General features: G+C 37.4%; 2 protein-coding genes across 11 annotated transcripts in view; one reads left to right on the top strand and one right to left on the bottom strand.

The window, feature by feature from the left end:
* Positions 1-598: 598 nt before the first annotated feature.
* Positions 599-15,946, bottom strand: zdhhc6 (zinc finger DHHC-type palmitoyltransferase 6). 6 transcript variants are annotated; one of them, XM_067487319.1, is made up of 12 exons: positions 15,821-15,935; positions 8,025-8,116; positions 4,400-4,942; positions 4,167-4,258; positions 3,788-3,947; positions 3,489-3,647; positions 3,010-3,063; positions 2,608-2,775; positions 2,368-2,409; positions 1,489-1,637; positions 1,321-1,367; positions 599-1,235 (listed from the first exon to the last, which is right to left on the bottom strand). In XM_067487319.1, the coding sequence occupies exons 3-12, from the start codon at positions 4,664-4,666 to the stop codon at positions 1,135-1,137; spliced, it is 1,239 nt and encodes a 412-aa protein (XP_067343420.1). In that variant the 5' UTR covers positions 4,667-4,942; positions 8,025-8,116; positions 15,821-15,935; the 3' UTR covers positions 599-1,134. The 6 variants fall into 6 exon arrangements, with proteins under 6 accessions (XP_067343420.1, XP_067343421.1, XP_067343422.1 ...); XM_067487320.1 differs by lacking the exon at positions 8,025-8,116 and having other exon boundaries at positions 15,821-15,946; XM_067487321.1 differs by lacking the exons at positions 8,025-8,116; positions 15,821-15,935 and adding an exon at positions 5,822-5,970 and having other exon boundaries at positions 1,489-1,634.
* vti1a (vesicle transport through interaction with t-SNAREs 1A) overlaps positions 6,054-26,389 on the top strand; it is a 111,177-nt gene continuing 90,841 nt past the window's right edge. For all 5 annotated transcript variants that reach the window (XM_067487327.1, XM_067487325.1, XM_067487329.1 and 2 more), the window contains exons 1-3: positions 6,054-6,281; positions 12,403-12,461; positions 13,428-13,538. In XM_067487327.1, coding sequence (XP_067343428.1) covers positions 6,188-6,281; positions 12,403-12,461; positions 13,428-13,538 — 264 coding nt within the window. In that variant the 5' untranslated portion in view covers positions 6,054-6,187. The remainder of the gene's footprint in view (positions 6,282-12,402; positions 12,462-13,427; positions 13,539-26,389) is intronic.

The raw sequence follows: 26,389 nt of genomic DNA on the forward strand, positions 1-26,389 counted from the left end.
AAGGTAGGCTAATGTTCAGCTGGCTCATACCGTCATTGCTATGGGGTTGCCTATCAGCAGCAGAGACAATGAGACTAGTATTGAGGAAAGGCTGTAGCAGCCAAACACAGAGACATTCTTGAAGGAAACTTGCTCCAGTTTGCAAGTGACCCAACAATGGTCAAGGGTTCACATTTCAGCACAACCATACAACGGTGCAGTGCATTCAGCACAAGCTCTTGAGAGACTTAACCTAGAAGACTCATAAGTTTAGCTGCTGCCATTTGGTCTCTTCACAGTACTGAAACTTAAGATTTAAATAGTATGACAGATTTCAGTTTTCCAATAAATTTGCAAACATTTCTAAGTCAGTATCTCTTTAAATTTAACACTGTAACTTTAATGTGTCTGAATACTTGCAGACATTACTAGAAATTACCTAAAACTGATTTTCTAAATAGTTCCAATTAAAACCACAAAGGAAACAATTATACACCTGAAGAATGTGGCAATTTACTTAAGAATACATCTAATTAGCAGTGTCCTATAGTTATACTCCTAAACATATAATCATGTGGTAAACACAGGAATTTGTAGCAATCACAAGGACTGTGGATAGTACCGGTTGCAAATTCATTTTTATTTTCAATTTACACTTTGAGGCCAACAATTGGTTTTTACAAAAATAATAAAAAGAAATTAAGTGTTATCTCCATACTGTAGAAAGAGTTGCATGACGAAGCCCCGGGGTTAGCTGGGCATAGGCATTGCATAAGTAGCAAAAAAAGTACATCAACAACAAAAGTAAAAACACCCGATTCAAGTAAAAAGTCATGTAATCACATTGAAGTCACATAAAAAGCCTGGTTGCAATTGTTGAAAATTAAGACTCTTGCTGGGTTTTACTTTTGGACAGAGGAATCAAACTGAAGCCATTGGACCAGTTCATCTCATGAGCTCTGTAGCCCTCCTCTGTGCTACGTAATATAGAGAAATATCTTGCCTTTAAAATTTCAGCTTGGTAATGAAATGTGAGAAATTGAACCTGCAGCATCAGGCATGACATCTTCAGCGGACGTATGTTCACGAACACGAACAGTTACCTCATGTTCAGTTTAACTCCTCTGCTTTACATAAAGCGAGTTGAAATACATTTCAATTTACTTTCTTGTCGCTGGTGCTATCACTGGCAGCTGTGTCATAATGGCACTTCTCCACACATCGCCTTGGAAACCATCCCCTTACACGCTCTCCTGCTGAAGCCCAAACAAAATGAGGTTCACTGAATGTAAAAGTTTAACTTAAACCACACCAAAAGCATCCTGTCGTTTTTGTTCTTACCTCTCATTTGCTCCTCACTCAAAACTTTGTCTCCATACATCCACCATCTAAGAAGTCACATGGACAAAAACAATACAGTTTTAGTCCATTACTTATATATTATATAATAAATCCCTAACTCGAAGCAAAGTTAATCAGTCCAGACAGCCAATATGAGTACAAACTTACTTGGTGCCTCGGGTGGCCAGGATGATGTCCCCCTTGCAGAGGGGGATCCTGGGCTCCTCGGTGCAAGGGGTTCTGAAAAAGGTTTGGAGACCCTTGCTGATAGGGCAGCAAGCACCATTATACTTCTCAACTGCCCTGTACTGGACCTGCTAGCAGATACAATAAAGATACATGGTTACTCTACTGCCCTGACCACGACTTGAATTTTGACAAGACAGACATAGACAGAGTATGGGTTTATGAAGACATGACGCTTAATCTTATTTGAATAAAACATTTGACTATCTGCACTTATTTTATTAGGTGCAGTTACTTTGTTCTGATATTTCAACAATTCAAGCTTTTTCACTTGTGTTTTGTTAGATCAGAAGAAAATTGTTTTTCTTTGGTCATTTCTTTATTGCTCTACTGGCAATGCAGGCGTGGTGGTATTAATGTTATGTTAAGGTGACCAAAGAGTTAGTACATTTTTGAACATAACCTGCATCTTACAAGCTCAGTTTTGCTGCAAATTATATTTGGGAAAACATTCAGTAAAAATTGACTGACCTAAACACTAAATCTAAACGTGTTGTAGAAGCATGAAAGTGATTAAATTATAATGTGACTCAGCATATATAAGAGTGGAAAATAGAAATGAATTCCCTGCTTAAACAATTGGACAGGAATGAAAAGAGTAGACTTTCTATATACCATCCTAAAATCAGACAATGTCATCTGTTAAGGTGACATACAGTAATCTGCAAAAACAAACAAACACACTTTTGTTAAACCACTGTTTCACTGGAATAAAATAGCACAATTAATTGTGTGTAAACAAGCAGCAAATATACAGATTTTAGTTTAGTTAAAATGTCACAATATGAGTTATATACTTACACTTCTCACTCGTTTATCAGCTTTCTGCTTCAGTTGCTCAATCTGTTTAAAGCGCAAAAACACAATTAAATCCACTATTTTTTGACAACGCAACTTTATCTCACTGCTTAACTAAGCACCTAGTAGCTAAGAGCTTTTTCCTTAAATGCAAAGAATATGTTTCAATACTATAAAGACATTCTACTGTGCACATAATAACAGTGACTAAAACAAAAGCAATGCATAAAAACATGAACCTACAGTTAAGGTGTGCTGGTGGCACTTGGGATAGACTGGCCATTCAAAGCCACCCCCCTTGGGCATCCCTGACCATGTGAAGACTTGCTTGAAGTTCAGCCAGCGGCTGCCGAGGTCATAAGGGAAGATGAACTCCTCCCCTGTTTGGTAGTGCTGTATTCTGTCTTTGGCCTGATGGAAATGACAGGGACAACGATAATGTGCGTATGTATCAGGTGCATGGGAGTGATGTCAAGTTTCTGTAATCATTGGCATACAACAGTGTGCTGACAGGTGGCTCTGGAATATGTGTGAGTTGGTCATAAAAGTACAATTTTTAACTAAAGCACATTAATGATATACTGTAAATAAGTTGTTAATTCTAAACTAAATCCAAAACAAAGTTGAAAAACCCCAAACATTCACCTTTTCCTCAATCCAGGACTCGATCGAGGTCTTATTTCGAAGAATGACTTTCATCTGAAAAAGATCAAATGTTTGCTTATCAGAACCAACTTACTATACGTTTCCTTCAAATATTAAAATTAGAATTAGAAATCTAATTTCTCCTGCATGTGGACGGGGACTATCTTTTATTTTTTTGAATGTCAGAATCTTGGATCGAAGGCAGCTTCTTTGTGAACTACTGTAGCAAAGTTCAATTAGCATCTTTCTGGACAACTGCTCTTGTAACACATGTTTGTTAATTTAAATGTTATATGACTGTTATAAGAAAAACATAATCCAAATGTGTTGCTATGTAATCTATTCAGTTCATGTCACAAACGAAACTCACAATACAAGTCCAAATTTCTAAGGTGAATTTTAAGCTTATCATAGTATATATCACAGTCTATTCTTGTGCAAATTGCATACCTCAGTGCAATCTTATGAAAAAAATGTACCTGTATGCAGAAAAGCATGCCAACGGCAATAGTAGTGCCCAGTGCCAAGCCTAGGGCAAAGAGAGTGGCAGCAAAGGCAGGCACACTGAAGGGCATGAGGGGCTGGATTTGACGCACTACACTCATGTCAATCTTCACGGTGCTCCAACCAAATGATATCTGCAGAGAGTAAAACAAAGCAGCTAGGAATGTCTGCCAATAGCAGCATAAAATTATGAAACGATGAGGCAGCTTTGCCTAGAAAAAAAGAGCTTATAACAGGCTGGTCATAGGTCTAATAGGGTAAGGAGCTGACTGACCCTCTCATACAATTGTGTATACATGGTCATAATGAAGATGATGGCAGCATGTGAACAGCCCAATGGAGCCAGCAGCAGAAAACTGGTGAAGTAAGCGTGGTTTAAGTGGCCACAGCAGTTGTTAATCCAGGGGCAGTGGTGGTCCATCTTCATCACACACCTGTAGGAAGTAAGGGAGAGGAGTAAATCTCACTCTTTGTTTTGGTTAGTTGTTTTCAGCTGCAATGAGCCATAAAAGTAGTGGTTGTGTCTTCTTCAAAAGTAGAAGACACAAACCACTGAGCTGGAGATAGCTCAGTGCTTTTCTTTAGTGTCACTGTCAAGTTCATCTCATATAAAAGAGAAAACTCATTCTTACTTTGGTAATAACTGTAGTTACCTGTTACACTTGCGGCAGTGGTGGGATCTGGGGGCCTTGTACCCCTGGCACACTCTGCAGTACTGTAGGTACTGGGTATCCTGTTGATTCTCCTGTTTTGGGATAAACAAATAAGAAACCTGATGTAACACTGTTATGAGTAAGCTGTGCTTTTTTGGTGAACACATTTCAAAACAGTTCATTATATTATTTAACCACCATAAGTGAAAAAATGAATAGGAGTTTATCCTTACTGGTTTCCAGCCAAGAGGAATATATCCAGGTCCAACAAACATAGCGTTAAAATAGTTGTACAGGATGAGAACAGTCCAGTTAATGAGCATGATGAAGTTAATGCTGCCTCCTGTAGTGTCTAGTGGCCAGTACCAGATAATGGAGTCCAGAATTGCCATGGTGGAGCATATTGCAATGACAGATAGGGCTATGACTGGCCCCCAGTGGCACAATCTCCGAATCTCATAGAGGTTCTCAAATGTCACAAAAGTAGACAGGAAGTTCATTTTTCTACATCAAGGTTACTACTAGTATTTTGGCTGTTGAGTTCCTGAAATGTGAGATCAAGCTTCAACGTTACTTTTTTCCTCTGCTATCTCGCAAAATCAGCGGTGCAGACGATGCACATATCTTTTCTCGACTTCTGAGTACCCAGCAATAGGCCTGGTCTTGAGTCACAGGGTCTCTCTGTGTCCCATTGTTACTTGCCCTGGCAAAAAGCAGCATCATCTCCAGCAAGTCTTTAAAGCACACTATCCCTGTAAGAGACTCAAATTCCCCATCTAGGAAAAAGAAACAGAGAGATAAGGTTTAAAGCATCCGAAGCCGCGTCGCTACATTTCAGAACTATAAAATACTGACAATACCAAGTGTGAATGAGTCATGTGAGACGCGTTGTTGTTCCTGCTAACTGTCACAGTCCTGTGTTTGTTTGGTTGGTTGACACAAGAAACAAACCAAATGTTCAAAGTATAAACAAACTTGAGCCCTTTCAATGTGCGCAGTATAAACACCTGCTGTAGTGTAGCATACATACATAATGCTCTACGTTTATTGAGGGCAACTTCCTGAAACCAATGCATTATTATAACCCGTCCTTTGAAAAAAAGATACCTCTGATGCTTGTATTGTTTAAGAACTTTAAGAAATTTGAACGAGTGGCTGATTGCCTGGCACATAAAACACAATGAATATAACACACAAACGTTGTCCATGTTGCATGTTACAGTAATACCTGACGAGTTTTTAGGTTCAAACCCACTGTAATTAACAAACCTCGACAGTAATTTAATTAGCTTGTTACCAAGCGAGCAAATTCAAGTCAGTTAAAGAAAAAGACAATGTACGCAAACATAAACAGTCCGTCGTGTTCACAAGCCAAAAATATTCAGACCATTATCGTAAGTAATATTGATCATGTTGAGTGATAATACATTTATGTTTAAAAATGTAGCACCGGAGCTAACTATTGGTAGCACACTAGTTAGCTAGCAGTTAGCTTGTGCGACAGCTTGACAAGACAAACAGGATCGATTCTTGCAAGGTGTAAAAAGGAAACAAGGACAAGGTTTCGTTTAAAAGATACAATGAATTCTTACTCGTACGCGCGAACGTACAAATGTTATGAATGGGGATAAAAGCTGTCACTTTAAATTACGAACCTGGCCACTTCCTTGGTTTTTTCCGTCAATTTCTTCAGTGTAAAAGGGAGTAACCTTCCTCATTGTCTTTAAGAAACGGTTACCCACAACAGGTTGTTGAAACGTTTTGATGCGAGAAAGGTATTTACCTAACAGACGCAGAAAAAAAAGCAACTTGTTCACGTTTGGTCAAAAAATAAACTTGAATAATATTTTCTACCTACTGTTTTAATCAATTTTATTAACGGAAAAATAAAAACAAAGTCCTGTTTCTCGCCGAACACTTTGCACTGCGACTCAAGGAAGTGACTCCGTTCGAGCCTTGTTGTTATTATTCTGAGCTAACTGTCAACCAGAAAATCCCCCGTTTTAAACCTAAACGTCAAAATGTCTTCAGACTTTGAAGCCTACGAGCTGGACTTTGGAACAATTACAGCAGAAATTACGAACAAAATCGGCAGAATTCCCAAACTAAGTGGAGGTAAGACAGACCTGTATTTGCTGGAATCGCTGAACTACTGCTAGCTATCAGTTAAGTCTATAAGCTATAAGCTAAGTCTTAGTGAGAAGGCTAGCTAACGGTAGCAAGACTAGCTTACAGTTCTCGTGTTTTTTCATCACGAAACATAAAATTTTTGTAAACTATTTATCTCACAATATGGTGAAACATTGCTGTATTTCTCTTGCTAAATAACACAACATTTATCACTTGCTGCCTTATTCAGTTGCTAACCATGTCTGTATTGGATTTTGCCAGTGTAAAAGTGGTAATGAGCTTGGTGGCAAGTACCCTGTTTCTTTACCAGTTAAGCAGTGTATGCCTTTTTTTTAGGCTTTGTTTCTCGAAATACTTATGTCAAATAAGTGACCAGATTTGATAGGAAATACACCTTTAGTTGTATCACATTGCTTTTCTGTGGAACAACCAATGCATGTTAATTAAATTATTTTGATCATGAAAAAGTTTTTAGATGAAGGACATATTAGAAAATTTTAAGGTATGGCCACGACACGACAGATTTCTGTGTTTTGTGTATCGAATTAAAAATGAGTTTAATGAGAACATTATCAATCATAGGCTGGTAAGCTCTAATTTAATAATACAGAGGTGAGAAAACCAACAATGTAATAAAAACATTCATAATGGCTGCATTCGGTTTGGGTTTGCAATTCCTATGTGCTTGGTATTCTGTATGTTGCCTCAATGTGCTATATGAGACATCACAATGCAAAAGAGTCACCATTAAAGTTATTTGTTCTGTCCTGCTATGTCTTGCTATTGTTAAATTAATATGTTGGTATAAAAATAGGTGCCAAGATAAATTAAATGATCTCATGTTATATGTAAGCCAGGTTACATGTTACAGAAATGAAGTTGACTGTAGCGTGATACCTACATACAACCGACTTTACATAGAACATTAACCAATTAAAATAACTAATGAAGTAGACGCACTTTTTTTTACCCATCCTGTTTTTAACATGTTTTATTTTTAGAATTTAGTGTTGTTGATAAGGCATTTTTCCTGGGTATTATTTACTGTATTCTCATTTTAACATGGATTTTTTTTCCCCCTCCTTACATAGCCATTGTTGTTCTAACATCCAACTGTGCATCGAAGCCTATTTGTTTTGGTCTGTGTCTTCATTTACAGAGGTCAAAGTCTGTCTTGATGTTTACAGTTGATATTAGCTTAACATTTAATTCAAGTCATTGTTTACTTACAGATGGTAAAAAACCTTTCTGAGCAAAAGGAGTTTGTTACTGTTGCTCCTCTAACATATTCCATAATCTCATCCACATTCTATGGTGTTTGTGCTTGGGGGTGGTGGAAGATATTTAATTTGTTTTTGCCCCTTGTTAGTACGGGTTTGCAAAAACCTCATCATGAGCTGTAATATTGCAATATTTATAATATGAAGAAGTTCTTATGCTGGGCAGGAATTATAACATTATATCTTGGATGAAATGATACAGTACAACCCTACACTGAGGTAAAATAGACAATAGGTTTGCACTAATCTAAGTATGTAAGAGTGATGTGTAAATATAGATAAAATCGATGGGGTGGTAGTTGTGGTCAAAATTGTATTGTCTACAACTTGTTGTTTTAGTTATGATTACTACTACTACAATTTTTTTAACCATTTAACTTCTACTGTGAAGTAGACTTACTTACACTTTGTTTCTTATTGTTTTTTACTGCCTATAACAAAACCTCACCTGACTATTTCTGGTTTGGAGCTGTCATCTTTGAAGATTCATAACCCATTCCCTAGAGTAATCCCCCATTGCGTCCTCTCCCCATCTGTTGCCTGTATCAGAGAAAGCCAACATGAATATGTACAAAATAAAAGCACGCATTACAACTATCAGCAGTGGTTTGGAATGGGTTACTGTTGAATTTCGATTTCCTTCTTCTTCTTATTTTTTTTTTTAATCCTTTTCCTTTATTAAATTCCTCTGCCTTAAAAATGGCTGAGTTTTACCCATGGTCGACATCTTTTCATTTAATAGATTAATATAACACCAGACAAAGGACATTTGTCATTACTGTTGTTGTATCTCCCTATTTCATATGTGGACAATTGGTAAGAATTGCCAGGGTGTGTGAAAGAAATGTCCTTGACTGTCTTCAGTCATGTAACAATCAAATGAATATATTAAATGTATTTGTTGCCATTCCCCAAAACCTGAGGCTCAGGAAATATTTGAATAATAAAATGAAATGTTAGGCCTTGTTCCATTATATACGAATGACTTTCTTTTAATCCTCCCTTGTGTGTTTGTAGAAATCGTGTGTCAATCATTGCAACTGAAATTTGGAACACTTTTTCTTGAGTAAACAATATTTTCCAAACCTTACTTCTTCTTTATTTGCCTTACTCTAGTGCACAAAACACCTCTGTTCGTCAGCAGGTTGTATTTGTGGTAAATATATACATAAATATTTCACAGTCCTCGAGCTCTGGCCGGAGATAGAGTTAGAAAACACCTTCTCACCTTTCAGTGAATCGCCTCTGGCTGTTTACTGTGTAGATTGTGAGGTTGGACACAGGTTTTAAAAATGAATTTGAGCACTGGCTAAAGATAATGTTGGCCTGTCGTGTCTGAGAAATAAAGATCTTAGCATAGCTTTTTCATGATATGGCAGTCCCACAACTGATAGCCTTGTGATTTGCTATGGAGCCTGACCTTGCAGGTTCTGCTCCTGTTTCTTCATTTATTATTTATATCAAAATTTCTGAAATGAAATAAAAACTTTTGAGAGAGAAGATTGAGATTGGACTTCCTCTGTCTTCAATGGCCTCTTAACGTTTCTATGACACTAAACTGCAGATGGAAATAAGCTTTTCTGAGAAACATAATGCTGCAACACATTTTTAAATTAATGAAGTGCTAAATTTACTAATTGGGAGCAACATGTAAAAGCAATATTAATAATGCGGCGTGTGAAGTGACATACATTTACAGTTATATTATTCTCCATTAGCCCCTTCCTTGATTATTCTCTTATTCTAAGCACAACCATAAAAACTATGCTGTATTGACAAACTGGATATTGCACTGCAAGATTGCATATTTTTGCCAGAAAACAAAGCGGCATCTTTTACTGTTAAGTCAGAAGTTTTGGTCCTCAAAACTGCATTGTCAGGTAACATTTTATTGGTACATTTAGTATCAACATACAACCTGAATTCCAAAGAAGTTGGGACCATGTGTAAAACTTAAATAAAAACAGAATGCAGTGATTTGGAAATCTCATCAACCCGTAATTTATTCACAATAGAACATAAACAACATATCAGATGTTGAACCTGAGAGGTCTTAACATCTAATTTAAATTATTATCTCGTAATGAATTTGATGGTAGCAACACAAAAGTTGGAACAGGGGAAAAAAAAGCTTGAAAAGTAATTGCCGCTAATCAAAAACAAATGAAGGAGCATTTGTCAACTAATTAGGTTAATTGACAACAGGTCAGTAAGATGACTGAGTATGAAAGGAGCATTTCAGAGAGGCATATCATCTTGGATGTAAATATGGGCAGACGTTCACCCATTACCCAAACTGGATCTAAAAATTGTGGAACAATTTCAGAAAAATGTTCAACATAAAATTGCAAAGTCTTTAAATATCCCACTGTGTGTGTGTATACACACCAGATCATTGTCCGCATGTTGATTTGGCACAGTTTTTTACACCGAATGCCCTTCCTGATGCAACCCTCCCCAATTTCTAACGGCTGGGGATGGGAATGGGCTGTTAGGGGTTCATCGTCTTGCCCAGGGACACTTCAACATACAGGCAGGACTGGGGATCGAACCGCTTTCCCTGTGGTCTGTGGATGACTGCCTTACCAACTGAGCTACAGCCACCTCCGCCTCTACAGTATATAATATCATCAAAAGATTCAGAGAATCAGGAGGAATCTTTGCACAACGGACAAGGCTGGGTGCGTGTGATCTTTGGGCCCTCAGGTGGAACTGCACTATAAACAGGCATAATTCTCTACTGGACATCACTGCATGGGCTCAGGATCACTTCTAGAAATCGCTGTCTGTGAAGACAGTTCACTGTTCAAGTTAAATCTGAATCATGCAAAGAAGATTGTGAACATGATCCAGAAACACCGCCTTGTTCTCTGGGCCAAAGCTCAATTTAAATGGTCTGAGGCAAAATGGAAAACTGTTCTGTGGTCAGATGAATCCAAATTTGAAATTCTTTTTGGAAACCACGGATGCCGTGTCCTGTGGACTAAAGAGAAGAGGGACCATGTAGCTTGTTATCAGTGGACAGTTCAAAAGCCTGCATCTCTGATGGTATGGGGGGCATTAGTGCCTATGGCGTGGTCAGCTTACACTTCTGGAAAGGCTCCATCATTGCTGAAAAGTACATAGAGGGTTGAGAGCAACATATGCTCCCATCCAGACAACGTCTCTTTCAGGGAAGACCTTGCATATTTTAGCAAGACAATGCTAAACCACATACTGCATCCATCACAACAGCATGGCTTTGCATGTGAAGTGTCCAGGTGCTGAATTGGCCTGTCTGCAGTCCAGACCTTACACTTACAGAAAATATTTGGTGCATTATAAAACAAGAAACCCAGGACTGTTGAGGAGCGAGAATCCTGCATCAGACAAGAATGGGACCACATTCTTCTCCTAAAACTCCAGAAACTGGTCTCCTCACTTCTCAGACATTTACATTTGTTGGAGGAAGAGGGGATGCTACACAATGGTAAACATCACCCTGTTCCAACTTTTGTGAGATGTGTTGGTGCCATCAAATTAGCTAATATTTTTCATGACATGTTAATATTTTTCAGTTTCAACATCTGATAGGTTGTTTATGTTCTATTGTGAATAAAATATGTTGTGATGAGATTTGCAAATGATTACATTCTGTTTTTAATTGGGCATTTTACATCATACCAACTTCTTTGGAATTGAGGTTGTATTTACAACTTGCCATTTACATTAAATGTCAACACATTTTCATTATTTTCATAGAAAACTGTATTTGGCTTTGCAGTTTGTAGACAGGGTTGCTGCTATTGTGCATGTGCAAATCTTAAAAAGGAGGCTGGAACAGTATATCATGCAGCCCTATGAGAGGTCTTTTTCAACAAAAATGTTTTCACTTGACACAGTAGAAAATATGTTGGTCTAAAAGGAACTAAATGAATTGATTGTATTATTCATATTATTTATCTAAAGATGAAATAGTTAAGTATGTAAATTTTTTGCTTTGCTACCTTTCAATCTAGTTTATCATGATGATTAGTGTAGTGTGTATGTGTATATTGTATGGAATTCTAATATTGTAACAATTTGAAACAGAATAATTTCTAAATTTACCACTGCATTTTTAATGACAATTTTAAATATCTGCTAATAATTTTTGCTATTTCCCTTTGCTTCTCAAACATATTTGGTCACGTATTACAACACTGGCTAATTTTTTTCTTTCTCCTCCAAACTGCCTTTATGTAATATTTGAATTAAAATGTTTTTAGTTGACTTTGTTAATATATATAATGATGATTGATCTCTGAACAGGTTAACCAAACCTCTCCCTTTCATGTGAGTGACTTAAATAGCAAAGGGCTAATTTCACAGCATATACCTGTTTTTATGTGTACATTGGTGATGTTGCTTCCTTAAATAACAATGGGGATGTGCCGTACTTTACATGCTTCTTTGGAACTCTTGCAAGTCCTAATGAGTTTCAATGGGTAATGTGGAAGAGCAGCCATGGGGTGAGGTGCAGAACTGTGCGTTAATCATTCTGAGTGGGACTCATACTTCTGGCAAGTGAGCAAAGCTGACACCTCCCTTCCCTTTGAGTTGGCATGAGGTGTCTCACTGCTCCTCAACGGAAACCAACAAAGGCCTTATAGACGCCAATAACTAAGAGACATCAAATGTTGGCTCATTGTGTGGAGAGAATGTGTAAATATATCTTCAAATGTGTCCTCGTGTGTTGTTTACTCTCTCCCCCTCTCTTCCCCCGTTGCGGGGGAGTAAGGTTGTTGTCATGATGTGCTGTTCCTCTGTCGGCTGATCAATATGTTGCTGTTTTTTTCCACTTTCAGAGGAGAAGACACAGCTGGTTCTAAATGTCGACAAACAGCTTGAAGAAGTCAGAGAGTTGGTATGTCTTTGATCAGTAATTTTCTCCTCTTCCCATTTCCTAAATAATGAATTTGTGAAAGTAGGGAGGGGACAATTTTCACTGGCATCAGAAAACAGCAACTTGTATTATCCTGGCGGTGACATGACATGTAGACACGCACAGACACACACACTTCACATGGTGGAAAAGAGGCTTCCTCCTCACATGATTACTTTCCAGTAATCTGCTTTTAAGTGACACCCCTGTGACACATTTCAAGCCATTTTCTTGAGGTGGGAGTCTTCATGTTGCTGTTTAGAAATGAGCAAAGTCACCTGACAGAGACAAATTGTCGTTGCAGTTGTCTTGTTATGTCACATTGATTAGTTTTCTCCATATCTGCCACTGAGAGACCTGTGTAGCCATGCATCAAATGTACTTCACTTCCTTTCCTGTGACATTGTCGGTCCCGTGCATGTCTCTGAAATGAAACGGCCCTTATATTTGATTTTGTATTTATTTACAGAACAGCCTTTCTCTGTCAAAGCTTTTTTTTTTTTTATCACAGCTGAGTGACGTGAGCGGGAGGCATTGTCTGTTTACAGTCAACTTTGCAACATACTAAAGTTAATGCTGCTGAAGTTACTATTTTACATAGTTTCATGTTTTCAGAGCTGTAACAAGTTCTGTCTAATAAAAATTTACTGTTTTTTTAATGAAAATTAGCAATGCAACATTTACATAAATTGGTACAGAAATATGATCATTAAAGAATGGAGAGGCCCAAATGTTATAGCACCTTTCCTATCTATAATTATCAGAACTAACTTTCTGGTCCCTTAACAATACAGTACAGTACATTTGGAAGAAAATGAACTCTAGGTTTAGCCATTTGTGATTTTATATTTTGAATTGTTGTTTTGTTGTGCAGTTGAACTCTTACTGTCAGGCCCGTAAAGATTTTTGAAGTGTTTATTATAGTAACGGATTAATTGTGAATTTTAGCTGGAGCAGATGGACCTGGAGGTGCGTGAGATTCCCATCCAGAGTCGAGCCATGTACAACAGCAGACTGAAAAGCTACAAGCAGGAGATGGAGAAGCTTGAAAAGGACTTTGTAAGTATTTAAATACCTGTTTAAATCTTTGTTAATGTTTGTTTAAGTGTTAACATTTAGCAGATCATTAGATAAAGTTTGTCTTCCAAAATGTGCATCTGTGCATATCATAAGACAATATAACAAACTCAAAATACAAAACAAGGTGGTGTAATTATCTGCCTATGTTATATTATTGTTTTAAATATATGTTTAAATAAGTGACAGAAAAAATGAAGTTATATAGGTTTTTTGCATAGTATAGTAAGTATTACGGTTTGAGTTAAAGATAAAAACACATATTTTACAATAACATGGCAAAATAAAAGTGTAACGCTTTAAGGTCTGGTATAGATAGTATTCCACACATAGCACTGTTTCCATCCCAACATCACATCATGACCTGATTAAGTCATATTTCAGTTGTGTTGTCTAGTGACATAAAGCATTTCTTACAGAAGTAAGCCATTGGGTCCCCTGATTGAGTGCTAATGATGAGCAGGGATCCAATATTAGATTGAGATTTAGATACAATGCTCTTGCAAATTCTCATGGTAGTACAGGTGATAACCTGGTGTTGACAACACCAGAAATTCAACATTGAATATTTGGGTGGCTCTTTGAATAGTTAATTAATCGCTACGTACCACACTTTGCTATATTTTGTGTATTGACTCCATGTTTCTGCAATATAACAAAGTTTCCATTAACAAACAAGTTCAGCTACAGTATCTTGTCAAAGTGATTCTAGCTGTTAGACGACGTGGACTCAGTGTTAAGGTGCCTGTGTCTGCTAATTGTTGTGAACAAGCCAAAAACCAAACAAACATTTAAAAAAATATAATAGGTTTGTGTGTAATATATGAAATTGTTTTACAGTCTATAGATTAATACTGAGTACAAGTACAAGTTCTTTATAATTTTTCTATATTTAAAAAAACCCAAAATGTACATACGATATATTACCACATAATAAACATATATTTACTTTTAGTATAGTTACTTAAACTATCTAAAATATAGATAAACTGTTAATAAATTAGATTATTACTAATAAATTAGAATGAAACTGTTGAAAGATCTGCTGCATTTATGCGTTTTTCATAATCCATGTCAAGTTTTTATAAAAAATTTTTTTCATAAAAGCATTTAGATTTAGTAGTTTCAACATGAACGACAAACGATTTAAAAAAAAAAATTCCCTATTGACAGAAAGAGGTTTACATAAAACCATACACATACCATTTGTTGTGGTGTATTATTATCTCCCTTTATTACAATTTTATAGGATGTTATTCACAGTTATATTATTTCTACAACCCCTCACTGGCCAGGCCAAGAATCATAAAGCCGCCCTAAATCATGATGGGTTGTCTAGTGACATAAAGCATTTCTTACAGAAGTAAGCCATTGGGTCCCCTGATTGAGTGCTAATGATTAGCATTGCCCTTTTGGGATCTTGATTTTTATGTTGGTGTATAGCACCATTTGGACCCTATATTTAGTGCTGTGTGTTCCTTGCAGACAATTCAAACTTTTTTTCCTCAGTCCACAAAACATTTTTGTTAGTTGTGGTGAGTAGTGTCAAAGTGATTTCTGGCAAACCTCAGAAACATAGTCATGTTTTTTGGAGAGCAGTGACTTCCTGGTTGCATGAACCATGCAGAATGATTTTGCTTGTTGTAGACTCATGAACAGAGATGTTTACTATCTCCAATAACCCTTCAGCTGTTCTTATGGTCTTTTGTTTTACCTATTGAGCTTTTGTTTTGTGTCTTTGGAGAAATTTTATCTCGGGAAAGGTTTTTACAGAAAGTACCCATTGTACAGACAATGACTGTGGACTTATGAAGTTCTAAAAGTTTTTAAATTACTTTACCCATGCCTCACTTTAACTATCCCTGCAGCTTTATGTGAATCCACATTTTTTACAATTAGTATTTTCTTCTTTTTGAGTTATGGTTTATGTGCTTTTTGTGAAAAGCAAAATCTAAATATTTATATTTTTTCTTTTTTGTAAGTCCAGTTAAACCTAACTCACATCTCTATTTTTTTTTCAATAATTAGGCTCCAGGTTAGCTAACTCCTGACTCCACTTAGATGTATTTGCTGTCTTTAGCAGCATTTATGTGTACATAGTATTTTTCCATTTTGAATATTATATTCAATATGGATGAGAATAATCAAAATAATGATGTGTGTTTTTAGTAAAACTGAATTCTGTATACATTATAGTAACTTTCTGACCATAGTTTAAAACAAAGTTATGCATAAATGCAGGTAGTTTTAAAGTGTTTACTTACTTTCTGTTGCCACTGTTGTTAGAAGTTGTCACTTTCCAAAATCCTTTGTGCAATATATGCATCCATTGGTTGGACCCTTAACCAAATTCTCTCTTTTTCCCACATGAACAGTCCTGTGCTGAAGCTCAGTGGTACATCCACTGAGGCTAATTCAGAGTTTGTATTTGAACTTTCAAGTAAAGTCTGTTTGGAACAGGTTGCGTATGTTTGTGTTGTTGCTGCAGAATCTGGCCTTGTTTAGTAATTCATAAATCACTATATGTCTTGACTTGATCTTTAGCCTCTATCAAAGCTTAATAAACAACCCAGCCTTTTGGGTGAATTTCATTTTATTCTACATTGTTGGCTTGCTCGGATACTTTAAACAATTAACCAGTGCAAATGAAACTGTTGCTGGAAATACATGTATCTTTACCTTGCAAAATTATGCAAGGCAAAGATCCAATTATTAGTTGTTGTTGTTTTTTTTTTTCCTTGTCTGTTATTGTTTGCTGTTTTGTTGTGCTGGAGCTCACAACATGATTATAAACCCATAGTGTAAATGCAGCTGACCTTGAGCTCGAGAGTAAGCAAGTCCTTCAACAAATCGAATGTGTTGTGAAATAAGTCCACAGCCACAAAACTGGCTGGAAAAACAAAAACTGAATTGGACATTTAAAAACTTTTAAATGGAAAAAGGCTTCCTTGAGATTGGTGCAACATTTAAACTTGTTAATACAGTATGGTTGCCTTACCTATTGATTTAGGCAGAATCATCAACAAACTCATCTGAATACTTCAGAATAATTTTGAAAGTGTAGCTTTCCTCTAGAAAACTCTTTCGTTTTTGAGATAAGGTATTAAATTAGTAGATAAAGCTGTCAGGAAATAGTGGCAATGTATTCACATAGTCATAATTAACTATATATCAATACCTACATTCTAATAAAACATCACAAACAAGTCATGTCTTTATGTAACATTGACAAACAAAACAATCTGTAAACCTACTTACACAGTATTTCCTCAAATTCATATTAAATAACTATTTAATATCTAATTTCATTTGCCACAATATGCTTTTTAAAATCTGTGTTGAGTTACATTGAAAATATCACATTTCCTCCTGCATCCAACTCTATTCCTTATGCAGAACAAATAAGTAAACACGCATAAACAACCCATTTGGATGAAGATACCATGTGCTAGTGATCTGTGAGCACACCACTGAGATGTGCAAACTGAGATCACAGACAAGATCTCCATGCCAAGACAGTTCTCTTTCCTCGCCATGGGCATTTAATTGGCTGACGATTAATCTTTAACTTTTCTTCCCTCCACACTTACCGTGCTTAATCATCAAGCAGTTAACACCTGCTGTGGCTGATAATGGTGCTAATTTTCATTACTTTTATTTTTATGCGTGTCTTAGGGGCATATTTGGGGAATGTGTGGGAAAAAAGTTAGTATTCCTGCACCTACTTTATAAAAGTAAACCATAGTACATAAACAGAACATGTTCCATTTAAATAGATCCTGTTCATCTAAATCCTTATTTTCCTAATCACTACAAACTTGCTGTAAATTGCACATATCCATTCCCACAATCTTAGATGAAGAGCAAACTAGTCCTAGTCCCTTAAAAATAAACTGGTACTGCCCAGTTTGACAGTAATTTTTAGGTTCACACCTCTGAGTGGTGTGGTCCGATCAATGTACATGTAAATGTGGATCACCCACCTTACAGAGTAACGTCGAGTGTATCTGGTCTCCTGTAAATCTGATGCAAGTGTTCAGAAGGCAGGAACTTCAGCCCCCTCAGATGTACCTCAGATGTGCCAAATGCTATAGCCAAGCTCAGCCTTTCACTTCCTGCAGGCCTAGGGACATGACACTCAGTTTCGAAAGGCATCTCGTGGAAAAAAGGCAATCTCCTTTCTTTTTAATGTAAAAAGCTCCAGCTTTGTTGTGCCTTCCGTGGATATCAAGGCCTTTCCACTCCCTCACTGCCCAATCTCCCCTCCATCTCACCTCCTACTGGCCTCCCACGGGTGTCTCCCCCCTTAACCTGCTCTCTCATCCTCCCGTTCACCCGTGGTTTGAAGTCTTCCTACCACTGGTGTGCCAGCTTGAGACCTCATTCTTTTTCCTTCCCAGGCAGGACCCAAGTCGGCCTTAGTAACCCAGCCATTTCATCCAGGAAGACAACTTATCAAACGGCCATCCCAGAGGTTTATATATGAGATGTAACTTTGTTGCCTTTGCTGACAGCTTCATTGCGATAATAGAAAGGACAGTGGGGGTCAAAAAGGTGCTAGGCCGTGACAAACGGGATGCCAACATGAGAAAAAGTAAAACGAAGTGTAAGTGTGTGGGGAAAAAAATTAAAAGACATTGAAAATCCTATTTGATGCAGAGGGGTTGGTTAAGTTGGGGGAAGCAGAATGGCACAGCTCTGAGTGGCTTTGATCAAGCAAATAAGAGGCCTGATATAAGCTTAATTTAATGAAATCTAAAGGGTAAACAGACTAACCATCTTCAAAGGCCTACATTTGGTCCATCCCAGTTAAGAAGATGGTAGTCCTGAGACATCTGCTGTATTGCACTAAACACAAACCAGTTTTAACTCCAATTAAGTATCAAGCTAATTGTAAATGTGTAACACCAAGGACAACACTGGCTCAGAGGTTGAGAGGTGACTATTGTCAGTCCTGAAAACATGTGGTTGGTGTTTTCTTTTTTGTAAATACGTATTTTACAAATCACAGCTCCTTTCTTGCCCTTTTATGAGGTTTTATGCTGTTTGGTCTGTTTTTAAATATGTACAGTTAAGAGGAAGGAGCAGGTTTTTGGTTTAATCCAACATTCAGTGAAAGTAGATTTTAACTGTAGAAATTGTAGAACTGAAACTAGATAATCCATTATGAGCGGCAGCCTTTCCCTAGTTTAATTAGGGTTTTGCTGCTTCTCTTTATTTTATTTGACAGTTAATTGAACACCTATGGATTTGTAATGTTGGTTGGAATTTGACAACAAGGAATTTGATAACATCTCCTTGGGATTTGGGAATGTTTGATCTTACAGTGTTTAATCAATTGTTTGATCTGTTCATCATGCTTCACAAATCATATAGTAGAGCCTGCAGCCTTTTGCTGTGTGTCATCAGTGTGTTTTCTGCTTGCACCAGCTAGTGTGGCCATTGATCCCCTTTTGCAGCAGATGGCGGTATTGCTCTAAGAATTTACTTTCACCTAAAGTACATAACAAGGACAAATTTGGGCTCATTCACCAATTACTTTGCCTTTCTGATGTATGAGTGCACTTGCTAAGATAAGTTCTTCTACTTATTACCCATCCTGACCTCATCCTTTAGTCTGTGTAAAGGCTGTGTAGGTTGGAAATAATGTTACCAAAACGTCCTTGTGGTGGAAATACAAAGTGGCTTATAGCAGTGTAGCTTTCCAACTTTATACATTTTGCCTTTGCCCAGTAATGTTCTTAAAGTTAGTTCAGTAATGTTCTTAAAGAAACAAAACATGTGCCTCCTTAGGAAAGGAACATGTCTTTTTACCTTGCTATGTCACTTGTCATACTGTAACTTTGCCTTCTCTTTTTTGTATAAATTGATGCTGCTAATATTTCACTCCTGTTGTTGTTTTTAAGGAGGTAAATTTAAAAATTTCAAAAGATCATTGACAATGATAAAGGCTAGTTCATTGTCATATCATAGATTTCAAGCATTGTAAAGGTTTGTATTTTATTATAATTCTTATTAAATACTTCAAACTAATTTACTAATTTAAACTTTAATACTTTAAATATTTTATTAAATACCAGAAATGTTCTAGGCAGTTATGTTGATGGCATGAGAGTCACTGTTTATGCTTTACAGCATAGCAAGAGGAATTTCCTTAGATCAGCCCTGTTTGAATAAAAAGATATTGTTCATTTGTCATTATATTCTATGTTTCATCAAGGACCATGAAGATGTTATACATAACCAACTATCAATCTTCCTTTTGAATACTTATCATTACCCAGGCTTTTATGTGAAATTTGTAAATACATTGGCAAAGTACAGACAAATTATGACAAGATGTGAAAAATGTGATGTGGTCAATTTTGATTCACCTGAAGGACTGTACTTAACTTCAAAAGTAGTCTATTTATTAATGTTTGAAATTCGGATTGAATGATTTTCTTAAGTTTGTTACTCATTCCCGTTTCTATTTACTGCAATATGGATTTAGCAATAATTGTTTCAGCTTGTGCTTTTTTGATATTAATTCTTGAGCCCAACTGTCACAAGGGTACAACTATCCCCTCCTAATTGTCTATCGGGGTATTATTTGGAGGAACAGTCACGGTCAAGTAGGATGTCTGGACTACCTTTTCTTTTAATAAAAACCTTTAGATGGAATGCCTTCTAGCGACTTCCCAGGGAGATAATTAATGCATTTCTAAAGAGTCAGCCAACCTTGAAATATTGAACAGTTTATTTGCTAGGTACACCAAGGTGAATAGAATGGAATGAGAAAGCTGTTGGTGCAGATTTCATTTTTTATTTCTCTTTTGTTTACCCGGATACATCAGCATCTTGAGTGGTTCTAGAGGTAACTTAAAATGACAGCTTTCAAATGGGGAAAACACTCAGTGCTTTATTTAATGTACGTATGTACTTTGGTCATTTTAGGGAGTGCTTGTGAATGCAAACAAATGATGTTACTGAAATGTGGAAATACAAATAAGATCAGTTAACAATCATATTTGATGTGTATCAAATAGGAATATACCTCAGGTGAGGCCAAGGGAAATTATTGTATCTTAAGATTTGTATTTGGTCTCTTTTTATAAGTATGTATTGACTTGATATAGAAGAACAGATGAATAACTTTACCACACACAGCTCTGTTCAATGTTTGAGTTGCCAGTGCTAAGTGTTATGAGAAGTATTCTATAAGCCACCTTTTTTGCGTTTTCAATCACTTAGCTAATTGTTGCCTTCACACTGAAGGTCCTCCGTGATCAGTTCATCATCTTTAATAAATGCCAAATGAAATATAGTTTTGAATGCTTTCTCCCTTGGGTTACAGTTCACAGTAGTTTTAACTGTTATTCACTCAAAGGATATTTATACCCCACAATGTATTTGGATAGTGTCCCCTAGATATAACCAAGCCAAATAGATAAAGATGATGAAGAGTACTCAGTTATTTATTGTGCAAATGTTAAGTTTGAAGTTTTAGTGGTCATGGACAAGTCAAGGTTGAAGAGACCGTACAAATTTAGCTGCTAGTGTTCATAAACTCATGCCTGACACAGTTAGCAACCTAAAAAAGAGTCCGCAAAGTCATATACAAGCAAGTTGTGTACTTGTTATAAGAAGCTTTAAAACTATAAATGTCCTTATTTTGAAACCAGATGCTGATAATTACATTATGATTTAGGTTTTCATGGGAGATTTTAGGACTACTGTACTTCCTACACCAACAACACTAGTTGTCATTATAAATTTTTTGTTTCTTGTAATCCATCTTGAAGGGTTCTTGTTTTTTGCCCCCTGTTCTCATTATGGTGACTCCTGCAAATAACAAAATGACAGACCAACATTAGTTGGATGTTGGGCACTTTAAATCGCCTTAGGTTGCCTTGGCTTACTTGTTCTTATTAAACACTGAGGAGTGAAGGCAGATTGAGTCTTTTTATTATTTGTTGCTTAACATCCAATCAATGACACCAAAGTCTAATCACTCATAACCACATTATAAAAGGACTTCCTCAATTGACAGGGATTTTCCCCCTGTATTTCCTGTGTGCTGATTTAAGATTTAAGATGTAAACAAATAGATCTTCTTCTCTACTTATGAATCATTGCTTTCATTTGGAAGTTGTTGTGCACAGTGTGTCTTCCTCAAGCCCTTTGTGGATTTGTGCCATTGGAGGCTTTTCCATGTCTTCTTTATGGACATGAAGACGGGACTCATTTGTGGATTAGTATTTTTGTCACTCATGCTGAAACATTTTATGAGGGCTTGAAAGTGTTGTGGCAGCAGTGGGTCAAATAGGGGTTGAAGGACAGTGTCACAAGAAGGACAAATAATGTTGTCCAGCAGTTCCTTGTTTGATTATCACTACACATGCACAAATAACATACAGCTTGTTGGTTTATTCGTTCATATATTTACTCGTATGCATTTTTGATTATTTAATGTGTCTAAATCATTAGATTGATTTGTGAACCAGCTGCACTACAACATTGCTGGATATTTGGATAATGTAGCTAATTTTCTGATGGAATGAAGCTAAATATGCCCATTTTTGGCTGTGTGTGGCTGCCCCATGACTTGAACAGCATGACAGTAGTGTAAAGTAAATATTTCATTAATAGGGCCTTAATTTGCTACTATACTGCAAAAGGGTATTTCAATAGCAGCTACTCAGAAGAAAGTCAGAGAGGAGACCATTCAGGAAAAGGAGAACATTTTCACATTGGCATTATGTTGATTTCAACTACATATCATAATAAAGTTACAACCATTTAAAAGATGAGAAAGTGCTATGATGAATGTTAGACAGAGGAACTGGGAATAAATCTTGCTGTAATTTGCTTCGCTGTCATGAATATAAGTTTTACAGTCACTAATATGATGTTCTTGTCAGTGGTCGCCTAACAGAACTCACACAACCTGTAATTTGTAAGCAGATCACCCCCACTACTCCTTCTCTGTCTCTTTATGTTAACACTTGTCTGTATGGATTGGGTATCTGCATTATGCCTGGAGCACAGTTTTTGTTTGGCAGTGTGCAAATTCGGCCGTTATCCTTCCACGCGATCATTTCCTCTCTTGCTTATCTCTCCTGGCCCCTCCAAAGTCGCTGTAGTTTCACACACACTGACAGCGATCAGTATAGCTTTCAGACGCTTGTCTGGCTGAGTCTTCCATGAAGCGAAGGCCCTCCCAGGTCCCCTCGCTGTCCTTAGGGCTTGTGTGATTGAGTGACTGGAGTGAGTGGGGGCCACAGATAATAAGGGGGAAAATATAAAGACATGGGGCGATGATATGATAACACCCTCTCCCTCCTCCTCCCCCTGCTCACTCTTTTTACTCCCCTTTCCACCTCCCCTTCACTTTTCCTTCTGTTCTTCTTTCTGTCCTACCCCCGTTTTCCGTGCACTGAGCCTGTCCCACGCAGTAGTATAAACCAGAAGTGACATGTGACACCCACTCCCCAGTGATGTGCTGACAAGCGGGTACTAGAATAGGTGACAATGTTTTTTTGCCAGACTGGCTTAAGTATGGTGAAAGGATTCATGAAGTATTTATGAAATATATTATGAATCATTGGGTCTGTGTTTTTCCTCTGTATTTTAGGCAGTGGCATTTGCTTTTTAATAAGTAAGCCTCAGTCAGAGAGTGAGGAAAGAGGTAAATAGAGGAAGAACTTTTTACATCACATCTTTACTGGTGTTTCTTCGTAGTTAAAGCTGCATGTTTACACGTTTTAACCCCAGCTCACACTGTTTCTCACACACACACACAATTAAACTTAGTTTCTTCCTCTCATCCTAAGTGTTTCTAATGAGGCAATGTCGCAAAAAGAAAAGGGAAAATGTTTTTGCTCTCAGCAACCAACAATTTTGCCCCATTTTTTTCCTTGGGTTTTTTTTTAAGCCTGCAGTGGAATGTGGCTGTGGTCTTGATCAGAATTACATTGTAGAAGATAAAATAAGTTTTTTCTTTTTTTTATCAATTATCCCAGAGGTTGGCCACCATTAGAGTATCAGCCTACTCCTGCAGTGAGACTAAACTCTTTAGTGTTGTTTTCATCATCACCATAGAGCACTTGTTTGTTCTGCATTGTCAAGCTTTTGTATATTTTTGTCTTTGTACATTTTTATTCAGAAATGATCTGCTTCACATAACATTCTCTGCTCAGTGCTCCAACGAAGTGCCCAAATAGTCCCAGTAGCAAAACAATTAACACAATAGCAATTTGTCTTTTATATTTTCTAAGTTTTTATTATAGAAAATGAACAGGAAATTATTGCTTTGTTTATTATTAACTGCTGTGTTTAATTCTTATATGGTCTTTCATTTCCCTATTTGTTTTTGTGTGCTTAAGTGTTTAAGACATTTAAGCAAACGCTCCTCTCGGTTTCTGATAATTCAAAAAAAAAAAAAGGTGTTGTAAAATTCCAGTACAAAACTTGCAGACTCCCAGGAAACTGGTAAGTGCATTGGGAAGTTCAGGAGGGCACATGTTGGAAGGGCTTTGGAAGGGGCCTAACTGGCCTCATCAGCATTTGAATGTGTTCTAGCTAGTGAAATAACAAAGTATACATAAATATATAGAGATAATGATCTGGCTAAGTCCCCATGTGTGCTGGTGTATTGTTATGCTAATGGAATAGCTATTCAGCACCAACAATGGTCACATTACAAGAAATAGCAAAGCACTGAAGGAGAGTCTTCTCTGTGCATGTCCACTGATGGACACATACTCGCACATGCTCAGCAGTCCCGACTCTTCTCCCTTTGTGTCTAGGTTTTTTTTTTTTTTATTACATTTTTCAATTTTAGATAACACTCCAAGAATAGACATCAAACAAAAATGAATCATAAACCGAGGTCAGGAGTGAGCTTCTTTCCAAAGCATAGAAAGGGTTAAAAGTGAAGGTATTTCTTTCTTTAAAAAAGACAGGAAGACTGATAGGAGAGAAGCTCTTCTCAGCAGAGAGTTCAGTGAACCATATGTAGGTAGCCACAGGCTAATGGGCTGGTTGGTCCCTGGCTTGCCAGGTATCCTGCAATGCACATCTCCTAACACCCTCCCTTCACACACACTCTCTCTGCTCGTCATCCTCCATCACCCACCTCTCCCTACCCTCCCAGCTTCACTCTGTGAAAATCCCTCTTCCACTTTTCGTCTAATCTCACCTTTTTCTCTGGTGCTGACCCAGGGAGGCCCACTTTATTCCCCACTGCACGCCAGAAGCCAGCGTTGTGATCGGAGCCCGGGCCCCTGTGCTAGTTTCCCCTCTCCTCTCCTCTCTCTTTGCCCTGGCTGCCCGCCTCCCCGACGGCTCTGCTCTATTGATTTATTCCTCCAACCAGTGCTGTCTGTCTCTGTTTTGCACCACTAGCACCTAGGTCCCTCATCTTTATAACCCTTCCTCTTTCCCCATTTTCTCTTGCTCCCTGTTTTCTTTCTTCCTTTTTATTTTCATACTTTCATACTGTCTTTCGTTCTGTCCCCTCCTACACGACCATAGAGGACCTCACAGAACACGAGAGAAGGAGGGAAAGAGATGGAAGGATGGGTGTGTGAGAGGGGAAAAGGGGCCTTTGATTTTTCATTAGAAGCACATCCATATTTTAATATTGGGTTTAATCGGGCCCTTATGCCTTAAAGAAATAACCACTGAGAGATGATCCCTCTGCCTTCAAAAAATATATGGCGCTTCTTCAATCAAAGACCTCCTTGAATTTGCTCTTTTGTTTGGAGTTCACTTGCAGTCCCCCCCACCTTTTTTCTCCTCTTGCTTTCTGGGTATAGTCGTTAGGCTTATTGACTGATCTCTCCTGTACTTAGCAATAGAAATGACTTTGACAGGGAAATACACCACTGGTATCACAGAGGTACAAGCATGTAAGGCCCCTATCAGAAAATTGTACTGTACTACTGGAAGAGATATATATATATATATATATATATATATATATATATATATTTCCACCCAGAGATTAAACCCTGTTTACTTGTGACCTGTTATTTAAATAAAAAAAAAAAAGGCTAAGTGATGCAATGTAAGAATAGAAGTTTAGAGGTGTATTCTTTTATTGAATTAATCTAATAAAGAGACCCCCCATCCCCCCCAAATGTCTCTACACAACATACCTGTAAATATATGTCGCAAGCTCATTTATTACCTTCTCTTGGTTGATCATTCACCTTTATTTATGTTTCTGACAACTGCTTCGGTGAGACTCCCTCAGGTTTTTCATGGAAGTGGAACACAATGCTGTGTGCGTAGAAGCCACCAAAGCACCAACCTGTGAGCTAATGAGAGGCCCCATGCTGTTATCTAAGGCTTCTGTTTCTCTACCACTGCTGCAGTTCTATTAGGGGAGAGAACACACACACTGGGCTACCGCTCACGTATGTTAGGCTGGTACGTTCTCTGAAGGAGGTTTCCCCGGGATGCAAAGGCTCCTAGAAGCCTCCATCATACATACAGTAGCCCTCGTGCACATGCATGCACTTACACTGACACACACAACTGACAGAAGTGGAGGATTCTATGTCACCAAAGACCACAGTAAAACAAAGGCACAAATGACACCCTCCTGTGACAATCCCAATTGTAGCTGCTTGTCTTTGTCTTTTGATAATATATCAAATGCATTAAAAAAAAAGAGCTCTTACTTAATTGAACAACCTCTCCTAATTTGTTTGTTTTAAAGGACAGCAGAAGATGCTAGACAACAATTTGTGTGTGTGTGTGTTTTGCTTTGTGCTGGCTGCATGCATGCATATGTGTGTTAAACCCCTGCCGAGTGGAGATGCATTATTTAAGATGCTGTTGTG

Source organism: Channa argus, chromosome 20 (assembly GCF_033026475.1).
Source record: "Channa argus isolate prfri chromosome 20, Channa argus male v1.0, whole genome shotgun sequence".
Lineage (NCBI taxonomy): Eukaryota > Metazoa > Chordata > Actinopteri > Anabantiformes > Channidae > Channa > Channa argus.

Bases quoted from the DNA above. Each gene is read 5' to 3' on its own strand.
- zdhhc6 (XM_067487320.1), bottom strand. From the start codon at position 4,666: ATGAACTTCCTGTCTACTTTTGTGACATTTGAGAACCTCTATGAGATT. The intron at 3,064-3,488 runs GTACATTTTTTT...GATCTTTTTCAG, and splicing joins GCATGCTTTTCTGCATACAG to ATGAAAGTCATTCTTCGAAA. The intron at 1,236-1,320 runs GTAAGAACAAAA...TTTGGGCTTCAG, and splicing joins GAGTGAGGAGCAAATGAGAG to CAGGAGAGCGTGTAAGGGGA.